At 31.1% G+C, this 11133-nt stretch overlaps 1 protein-coding gene across 1 annotated transcript; it reads right to left on the reverse strand.

The window, feature by feature from the left end:
* Positions 1 to 267: 267 nt before the first annotated feature.
* On the reverse strand, positions 268 to 7233 carry LOC115881849 (cathepsin B-like). Its single transcript, XM_030899547.1, has 5 exons — positions 7042 to 7233; positions 3403 to 3563; positions 3072 to 3237; positions 2260 to 2556; positions 268 to 473 (listed from the first exon to the last, which is right to left on the reverse strand). Exons 1-5 carry the CDS (start codon positions 7211 to 7213, stop codon positions 268 to 270), a joined length of 1002 nt encoding a protein of 333 aa, XP_030755407.1. The 5' UTR covers positions 7214 to 7233.
* Positions 7234 to 11133: the final 3900 nt, after the last annotated feature.

Consider the following 11133-nt stretch of genomic DNA (forward strand, 5'->3'; position numbering starts at 1 on the left):
TTTTTTATTAGATAGAGAATTAAAAAATGAACATTCTTTGCATTTAAAGTATTTCAACATTTTTAATGGTGTCGCAGATACACGCAGTTTTATTTGATAGGGCTCTTTCAACGGTACAATACGAGAGAAAAATCATTGGGTGGCTTGGGATGACATTATTGATAAAAATTTATTGTGGCAAATGCCATATGAAATATTATATTAATATTAAATATTATTTATTATTATTAAATATTAGATTTTAAAATTAAGCAATAATATAATGTATCAAAATTTTGGCAGGGACGCAAAAATCTGGCTCTCCACTCCACAGTGATTTGATCCTCGCAATATTTTAAAATATCCTCCATCTCCCCAATCTGTATTCCAGGTATTAGCGCACAACCAATACGGTACTCCATTTTCAACACCCCATCCTAAGATCTTTACTGCGTGTCCTCCAATGAGATGATCGCTAGTCCTTATGTAAACACCTGTATACAATGTAGAATATAGACTATATTGGAAATAAGCAGAGGGTTATTATATTAAGCCAAAATAATATTCCACAGCTTATTCCAGTACCAGATGGTTATCTGTGCCAATGTTTACAGAATATTCTGTAGACGTTGTCTTTGTTTTGCTTAATAGGCTGTGGTTGTAGTATAAATATTTAATATTATATAAAGAAGTAAGTAAAAATTATATAATAAATGAAATCATTCGCCGTGATGATTTTTTGTAGTCAAGTCTGAGTCACATAATATATAAAACAATATTCTTAAACATAAACAAAAAACTTCGGACAGAAGTAGAGAAACTTTTTAAAATGGTGTCTTTTTTGTTAACGCAGGGACTGAGGCCAATTTATGCATTGTTAAAATTAAAGATACTTAAACAGTTCTTATTTAAATGAAATCACATGTCTCACGAAAACTTAAGATTTTATTCAGTTAAATAAAAAACTACAGGGACAAAAATAGAGGAACTAAAAATTAATATAAAAATTACAAGTACATAGTTGTTGCTAACTTAATAAACTTAATAACCGTGATTAGCTATAACTTCACAACATCGCTTTGGCATGGAGTCCAATAGTTTTCTGGTTCAATGGAATTCCAGGCCTCTTTGAAAATTCTTATCAAATCTTTCTTATTGCTAATGTGATTTCGTTTTACCCGGCGATCTAGTTCCTCCCACAGGTTTTCAATGGGGTTAAGGTCTGGACTGGGCAGGAAAGTCCATAACCCTAATTTGTTCAGACAAAAACCATTCTTGTAAGACTTTCGATTTATGCTTTGGATCATTATCTTGCTGAAATATCCAGGTTAAAGGCAAATTATCAGCAGCAAACTTAATCATCACTTCCTTTAAGTTGTCCAAATACATAAATCGATCCATTGTTCCTTCTATTACATGCAGTGGTCATATACATAGCCCGAGATACATGCCATAGCCCGAGAAGCATCCCCATACCATGCAAGATCCACCACCATGCTTTACAGTGGCCTTGGTATACTGTGGATCAAATCTTTTCCCTTCTGGACGATGTATCCACGACATCGCCCGTATGACATCGGACCCAAATATATTGAATTTGTTTTCATCTGGAAACAGGACCTTTTTCCACTTATTCGTCGACCAGTGCAAATATTTGTTTGCAAAGGTAAGTCGGGCCTTTTCTGGTTCTTCTTACTGATGAGTGATTTTTTGGCTGCTCTTCTGCTAAATAATCCTGCTTCCCTTAGCCTTCTTTGGATGGTCTTAGAGCTTATATTGACACCAAGTAGTTCACTTAAAATTTCATTTGCCGATTTATGCGGATTAATTAAGGCGATTTTTTTAATTATCATTTCAATTTTTCTGGTTGTTTTCCTTGGTGGACCACTTTTTTTAATAGCGTTTAAGGAATTGCGAGTTTTGAAATTCGAAATCGTTTTGCTAATGACAGACTTATGCAAATTAAACATTGTGCTTATGTCCATTTGCCGTACCGACCAAACCATTCCGATGTGAGTTGATCATTTTTTCACCTTAAGCAAATAACTACTAAGTAGGGTCAATATTTGTGTTGGTCTCTTTATTTATGTTCCTTCAAAAATATTTGTGTCCATATTATAAATTAACACCTGATAAGATAAATTTGGAATGTGGCTAAAAATGATTGAGTATTGCTAAAAGGAAATATGTTTAAAAGAAACATTATTTTAAATATTGGAGGTTTTTGAAATTCGACGAGTTTTAAAAAGTTTCTCTACTTTTGTCTGATAGTGTACATACCATTTTTGTAACTAAAAAAATCATCAAATATATCTATAGCACCCTCAACTGGCCCATTCTCCATAATTTCCATTTGAATTTCTTCTTCTTTCAAAAACTGGTAAACATCTTGTCCAAAAGTCAGAGAGTGTTCATACTTCAATGAAGCATCTTGACATTTTCGAACGCATTTTGGCGTATCAAGGGTCAAATTTTCGCAATGTGGTCTACTTAACATATTCACATGGTGCTCGCAGGGTGGAAGTGTATAGTCTTTACAACCTTGTGAAGAATTGTATAACCCTCCTGTAACAATACCTAAAAAAATGATGTTATGAGATGTAAAAAAACGTGATAAAATATTCTAAAAGCTAAAAGTTAATCGAGAATATTGTTTAATGGGAATATAGAGATAACGACGATTTTGATTTTATGTAAATGAGCTGTAAGTATACAGGGTGTACCAAAAAATTAGGAATCCATGGGAATGTCTTTTTTTATTATTGCGTCATAATTTTTGAAGGTTTTTGTGTAATTGTGAAACCTTAGATTATTTGCTTATATACCTTTACTTTTATATACCTATTACTTTATTACTTATTTGTTCGTTACTAGACGAATAAAATAAAAAATAAGTTTTTCTTCGACTATTTTCTATATTTTGTCACTTAATCTAACTTTTTGCATATGTATGGAGAATATTTATAAATAGACGTCATGGCTGAAGAAGTTATAATAAAGTGTTTTTTCAATAACTCATTAAAAATTGCATTTATTGCTAAGTTTCTGGTATTCCCTGTATAATATAGTTTAATGCTACATTTATTATGTACCAAATTTCTGCCAATATACCCAAGCCCTTGGAATTTCTCCACCTAGGCAACCGTTTCCACATTGCCAGCAACAAGCTGTCAAATCTTCTGCTGATACAAATACTTGAAGATTTTGATTGGACTTAATGCAGATTCTGTCTGACATTGTAGCAGCAGCACTAGAAGCCTAACAGAATATAGAAAAATAGAATAGTAATAGTAATAAATATAGCATAATTCATTATTTATTTTAAAAATATTAAATTTGTTATTCAAATATTGTATAAATAATCGGTTAATACAATAATATTTTTATATATTTTTTTGGTAATAATTGTTTAAGGAATATTACCCAGCACGAGCCACAATGAGACTGGTCGCTGATTTGCTTTATGGACTTGCAATTGGGCCAAGCCAGTCTTGCATCAAAATGTTCTGGAATTACTTCAGTGTTAATTGCTTTACCTGGTTGATAAAATGATCTGGAAAAGTCTGTAGATGCCCGCCATGTTCCTAGAAATAAATATATTATATTCATTAGATATACCTTATACCGTGCTGGCAACTGTTACTTTTGGGTCGGAACTTACATGTGTGGAAGTAAATCGCATAGGGATCTTAGAGTGAGATAAATGCGACGGTTTGCTGCTGCAGCGTTGCCGGTACGCCATTCCCTATCAGGTAAAGTAAAATCACGATCGCAAACTGCTTATTTTTAAACGACTTTTTTTCGAAAATATAACTAGAAAGAATCATTAGATATGTTTCTGAGCATCTGAAATAGAATTATAAGGATATCGTTAGGGTAATCAATTATTTTTAATAGATTTTGAGATATCGATTCATTTTGAATTCAGAGTTCTAATAGCGCGATCACTGTCGAATACCAACTCAATTCCACTTATTTTTACCAAAAATACAAGTGTTTCTAACTTGCACTTAAAAATTTTGAAGCTCTGGGGAAAATTACAACGACTCGTTAAGAAATAAACAAATAAAGCATTGAGACGTAATTAAATCGTGAAGCTGAACGCATGATGTACACCTTTCTCTAGAACTTTAGGTGCTACTGCTATATCCTCTTCCACGTCTCTTGGCAATGTGCGCAGTTTCTCTGTTTATTTCGTGCGTTTGGCAACGTGTTTACTGTTCTCTCTTTGTTGAGTACATTATAAACGCATTGTACTCTTCTTACATATGGAAATCTCGACCCAAGACTACCCTTTGCCAGCACTTAGTATACTTCATTACTTATATCCAGTGGCGGCTTAACCATGAGGTCAAATGGTCAATGCCCCCCCTCTGCCCAAAAAAAAATTCAAGAAAATTAGAAAAACTTATTTAAAAAAGTATAATTTTTGTAAATCACTTTTTTTCATCCTAAAATATTAAAAACTATTCTCAATTTGTCCAATTTTCGCTTGAAAACATTTTATTTTACCCATTTTCTCTACTGACGGTCAAAATTTCATTTTGTCCTTCGTTCCCGCTATGTCTTAGTGTGCGAACACAGTGCAAGCAGGTTTGCCGCTTACTGGTAGCCAGCGCCAATCTGGGTACCTATTCTTGACATCGTAGAAAATATAATGGATTAAGGTGCGATAGATATAGTTTATATTGACCATTGACCGCGTCATTCATAAAAGGATTTGTAAGGTAGGCAACTATATACCGGGTGCGTCTCAAAAGTGGCTCACCCCTATAACTTTTTTATTTTTTCAGATAAAAAATCGAGATTTGGTATGTTAGTAATGACATAAATTAGGATTGATTGACGTATTTAATTGTTTTCGGACACTTCCTGTTTCACCGGAAATGACTACAACTTTTGATTTTTAAATGGCACCCTCGGTATTTTTTTACTTTATTCGATATAAAATAAAACTCTGAATAGAATGACATATCATATGTCAACTTTTGACATTTTCGCATATGATTTATTTGAAATTATAACTTGCAATTCGTAGCGAAAATTTGACTCGAAATATCGAAGTGTGTGGTATCAAATTATTCGTAAAAAATGCTTTTTCGAAATTTGCTAATGAGCCACCCTCGTTCCATTTGAAAAAATTGAGATATGATTAAAAATACGATTAAACATATTATTATTAGCATTTTCTAACTGGCCAGGACAAGACAATAAAAACATTAGACGATCAAATCTATTTTTCCAAGGCTCCTTGATTAAGAATTAGTGTTTTTAGCATAGCCATGGCACTCTAGGTTGAATTTTAAAATACAATTTTTTATTAAGCGAGGATGTCAAAAGTTGTCATATGATATGTCATTCTATTCAGAATGTCATTTTCTATTGAATAAAGTAAAAAAATACCGAGGGTGCCATTTAAAAATCAAAAGTTGTAGTCATTTCCGGTGAAACAGGAAGTGACCAAAAACAATTGAATACGTCAATCAATCCTAATTTATCTCATATACTAACATACCAAATCTCGTTTTTTTATCTGAAAAAATAAAAAAGTTATAGGGGTGAGCCACTTTTGAGACGCACCCGGTATACACTTGTATTTGGTAGTTTACTGACAAACAAGCATAATTTTATTTTGCACGACAGTTTCACGTCATATGTATCGTTGGTTGCCTAAAACTCACTAAAAAAGACAAAAACCAAAAAATTCACAACCAAAAAAAAACAAAAAAGGCTAACCAAAGCAACCAAAAACCTTCGTGCAACTTTGTGTCGATAGACAGTCAATTTTTGTTCGCAAGAGACTCGGCTACTATCAAATTTTCGCCACCAGTTCGCCACTAAACGTCAAACTGTTAAATAAAATTATGCGACAGACGATATAAAAAGTGGCGATTTTTGTCTTTGTCTAGAAACCAGCGTGTTATTATTGTAATTTGTAATATTGTTTATTAACTGAGAATCAATATAGTTAATTAAGAAATATTGAGTGCATTATTTCTATATAAATATATTACAGGATATAAATATATTTCAGTCGTATCGCTGGAAAAATTTCGCCGTTTGGGCAGTTTGGGTGTTTATAAAAACTCAAATTATAAAACAACCTAGGTTTATGTATCGTTTATCGCGTATTGCGTATAATGTTTGGTTTAGTCAATATAAATCAATATTTAAATTTTTAATATCGAAAAAATTTTTAGTTTTAGTTGCCGTAGCTTTGTCGTAGTCGAGGGTTTGAGATGCAGCGCGAAATTTGTATAGGCAATAATTTATAATTTTCTGGTTCTGGACAAATGATTAGCTCTTATACTGAGTGATGAACTTTGATGATGATACTGAATGATGAACTTACATAGGTGGCTGGTTTAAATTATGTGATATAATGAAAACAATCGAATAATTTATTCGACGTCAAATTTTGGTTATTGGCTATTCCGCGCTAGTGTTTGTGTTAAAATTATTGCACAAGTGCATAAAATATATTAATATCTCTGATTGACAGGGTGTTATCTAAAAGCAGCACAAATTCATTTTCAGTGCAGTTTATTAAGATAACACGCTGGAAAGCAAAATTATGTGGCTAAATTAAATTAAATAAAATAATAGCTTTTAACTCTTTTAAACTAGGTTGGTTTATGTTAAAAGTTAAATAATGCGTTTTTGCTTTCTTGATAAAAATAAGTATAGAGTATATTACGTATATTTTTAGGAAGCTCATATCAAAGCAAATAAAACAAAAATATAATATACAAAGTATCCCATTTAAAAAGTTTGAGTAATATTTTAAAAATGACAGCTTCCACTGAATAACTAGTTACACCACTGGATCTACGTGAAAAACTCTTGGTACTCAAATTAAACCATTGTGATAAGTTAAAAGATAACCAAGAAACAAGTATTTCAGAAACCAAGAAGGCCAAGACAAGTCTATGTGTTACATCGTTAGTTTCACAAAAAAGTAGCAAAGTGATGTGAAAACCGCATCTTTATTGTATATCTACTCATAAACGAGGAACAACATAAAGCACTCTAAAATGGGACACCCTGTACATTTAAACTCACCAGAAGCTATTTTTCTTAACCTGGACCATTCAGATTTATCAAAATTCTTCCCGGCTTTCCACGTATATTGCTTCTCATTTATATTATTTATGTATTGCTCTGAGAGTGGATCATAATTATTTATGTATGCATTTGCCGATAAAAGTTGTAAAAGAATTAAGTATTTCCACATGACTGTAGAAATTTTAAGAGTACTCGTAATATACTTTTATGTGAATATATAATACTAAATATATTTTTATTCGGTAGTAGTAATAATAATACGGATAAGATAAGTAGTATATTAAAAAAGTAATCTTTCAGTGATTTGCTTATTGAGCATCAGTATCCATCAATCAAAAATAAATAATTATTTATTCGGGATTGTAACAAAAATCAGAAAAAATATATTTTTTTAATATTTATTAAATAAATGATTACCCACAAAATTTGATTTCCCGAGTAACTATGATTTTTTTAACAATTTAGCAAAGTTGAAAATACTGAATTAAGATGTTTTGTGTTAAAACTTCTAAAAGAGATTCCTTCTAAAATTTTATAAAATAATAATTTAAATACAACGATTTTAAAATTAGGCCAAATAAACTAAGATTATTATATAGTCTTTAACAAATGGGCAAAAAATTGTTATTTTTTATTTAATAAAAATCAAGTTACTTTAGAAACGACAGTCAATGGTATTCCACAAATGGTACGATTCAGGAAACCCGTTGCTAAAGTCCTATATCATACCTACCATATGTTATATGTCTCTCTATTATCTAGATAATATTCAAACTTAACGATAATTTTAGAGTGGTTTCAAAAATTTTGACTTGAACTTCTTAATGATTATCATAAACCCTTCTTCTGTATCGTTATTTTTATCTAGTTTTACGACTACAACTATCAGTTCAGTTCATCTTGTACCCCAAATCAGCAACTGTGTAAATATTTTTGTCAACAGACCAAATGCTACACCTCCAAATGTTTTTTTTTCAAACGCCACAAAAATATTATTTTTTTGCCAAATGTACAGCCTCGCCACAAAAAGTATCATTTTTACTCCTAATAAAACAATATACTATTTTTTCAAACGTCACAAAAGTATTCATTTTTGTGACGTGATTGACTATACAAGTTGTTAATTTGTTTATTACTCGTGGCAAGAGCTTTATGGTTGAAATATGGCAACCTCGGCCCGCTCGTCGAGAGACGACGCGACGGACAGGACGAGTCGGCAGCTTAGCTTAGGCTATATCTGTGATAGTAGGAAGATGTTTGAAATTTATGTTAAATAAGTACAGATAAAGTTTATACTTATATATTATATATATATTATATATATATATATATTATGTTATATATATAGTATAATATATATTATATTTATATATTATATATATATTTATTTGTTTATTATATTGTGTTATTTTGTTTGGCTTCTGGTGGTTGGTTTTATTTCGGTTCTTTCGGTCCGTTTTTTTTGCTGTGTGTGTGTGGTTTTTTGAGCCTGTTTTATTTCATCCCGGCTCCTTGGCACTTGTTTCCATATTTTCGCCTTCTAACTGCGTCCTTTCTCTTTCGTTTTGTCTTTTAGGTCCGGTCTTTTCAATTCTTTCTTATTTCCTTTCGTGACTCGGGTCTTTCTTGGTTGTCACGTCTTCTCTACTGTTTTTGGTGGCCCGATTTTCTTTGGTCTTGTTTTTTCGTTTATGGCGTACTTTCCTGTTTTGATATGTTATTATACTCTGAATAATCTGTTTAATACTGTCATTAGCAACAGCAGTGTTCAGAGTGTCAAGAGGAGAAGAATTCAGTTACTTAGATTTATGCACAGTTACAGGTATAAATACTTTTTCAAACATAGTATCGAGTTCTATAGTCAACATTTTTAGTATTGCTACAACTGTAAAAACAACGAACATTGGACTGAAAAAATAGCAAAATTTATAGAAGAAGAAAGGGTATTATGCCAATAAGCAAATTAAATCTGTAGGCAGAAGTTTCTTATTTAAAAATCTGTTATGGGATATATATTAATTCTTATCTGTGCCACAAATCACTGAGAAAAATCATATGATATTCATAATATTGTTAATGAGATAATATTTAAAGAGTGTTAAAAATGAGATTATTAGTTATGAAGCCTTACCCTTTTACTTTAAGAGTGTTTGTTTCAATATTACACTTTTATTCTTTTAAACTCTATGATGAAGTTCAAAAGCATTTTGCAATGGCCTTAAATTGTGAGCCAGGATTTATAGGAAAGGTATTTGATGCAGTGAAACTTAATCAGTACCTTCCAGTATGTATTTTAGTAAGGGGATTGTCAATCCCATGTTTTTAAATAGATAAAATACAGGCCAAAGTATTACAGTTGAGAAGAAACTATTTTATCTTAAAAAAATTCTTTAAAATTCTGAGTTCATATAATCTAATTTTCTTAATAATAAATTAGGTATATGTATGTATGTTGTACATACAGAATTTTGTTATGGGCAAATAAGGATCGGCAAGCTTCTTTTGTGCAAAAAATAAATTATTTTTTCTAGTATTTAGACAAGCCATAATGTGTTTACAAACTTACCGGTAACAGTTTTTTTATAATAAAATATTTAAGAATAATTTGGGTTGTTTATCAATATATTAATGACTTGAATTTTGACAAATTGAATTTGTATCAAAATAATTTTACGAAATATAAAATTGATCTTCTATTACAAGATTTAGAGTTTTTATTGTCGACGAAAACCAGGATAAATACTAACAATAATATCCTTAATAAAACCAATGATGTTTATGTATTATGAAAATATTTGTTAGAGAACATGTTAGGTATGTACAGTTAATATTTGAAGGGACGAATAAAAAAATAAAACGAAAACATATTTTTTCTAGGTTTATATTAAAAGTACAAGGTAATTATCAAAAATAATTATGAACCAAGTGTTTTATGAATATACAACTTGAACAAAAAATTGTTTAGAACAATTTTTACCATATTTGCAAAAATTTTAAATTGAAACACGTAATTCAGTATTAGTATACATAAGTAAACATGAAATAATTGTAAATACTTATTTAATGGCATTTCGAGTGTTCATCTGTCCGTAGCGTCTTTTGTCAGAATATTCGTATATTTAGTGTTTTATATACCAATATTGTACTCAATTTTGAAACTGATGATAATTAAATAAATCATATTAATGTTCTTCAGCTATATATCTACTGATAGGTATTTATACATCCATAATAAATGATGAAAATTTCACTAAATTCAAATTGCCCCCCGTATGGTTGAAAACAGCAAATTGATATTTGATTACTTATAGATGACCACCTATATACAAAATGACACGGAGATCTGGAATATGGCGCCCAACTTGGTTAGACCTTCTGCGCATGTTGACGCTCATTCTCTATCCCTTCTATATCTCTGAATTCGACTCACGGCACTACCGACTTACCTGGTAGATGCAGTCTTTCTCTTATTTTTATGAGTCCGGTTTTGGGTTTACTGTCTTACACTTCGTAGAGTTGTCTCAGACAAAAAATTCAAGCGAATAGCCGATCAGTTTTAATTTTATTCTCTTTGACTATTCGCCTGATCGTTTGAATCGTTTCTGAGAAACCGTCAAGAGTGAGAGAGCGTCTTTCTCAGACTGGCTCACCAATGAGTCAGTCTCGCAATTGGATATACTCTTGTCGAGGGACTTCGCAGTGTAACTATTCTGAAGGAAATCCGTTTTAATATTACATAGTTAGAATTAAGAGATTCTTGGCTATTGCATATAGTGATTGCTCGATGACAGAATGTTTAACTTTAACTATACCTATTTTAGTACCAAGAATCGTTGTGTAAGTTAAACCCTTGATTATGAGTATAGACAATGGTTAAACTAAATAAAGAGAATGGAAGTTCGAAATAAGTTTTAGTCGTGGTACTGTAGAATATGGGCCGGTAGGGAAATACAATTTGTTTCTCAGGTCTCAGGTTGAAAACATTTTAATAAAGCAGTAAAATTTTGCAAGTATCAAATTTAATTGAAGTAAAAATAAAAGGAGAATAGTTTTTTGTGTTTGTCATTTTCGAAAAATAGGGCAACACTA

The sequence above is a fragment of the Sitophilus oryzae genome, unplaced genomic scaffold, assembly GCF_002938485.1.
Source record: "Sitophilus oryzae breed Bouriz unplaced genomic scaffold, Soryzae_2.0 scaffold_1743_pilon_pilon, whole genome shotgun sequence".
NCBI lineage: Eukaryota > Metazoa > Arthropoda > Insecta > Coleoptera > Curculionidae > Sitophilus > Sitophilus oryzae.

Bases quoted from the DNA above. Each gene is read 5' to 3' on its own strand.
- LOC115881849 (XM_030899547.1), bottom strand. From the start codon at position 7,213: ATGTGGAAATACTTAATTCTTTTACAACTTTTATCGGCAAATGCATAC. The intron at 3,238-3,402 runs GTAATATTCCTT...ATATTCTGTTAG, and splicing joins CTCATTGTGGCTCGTGCTGG to GCTTCTAGTGCTGCTGCTAC. The intron at 2,557-3,071 runs GTACATAATAAA...TCATTTTTTTAG, and splicing joins GGTATATTGGCAGAAATTTG to GTATTGTTACAGGAGGGTTA.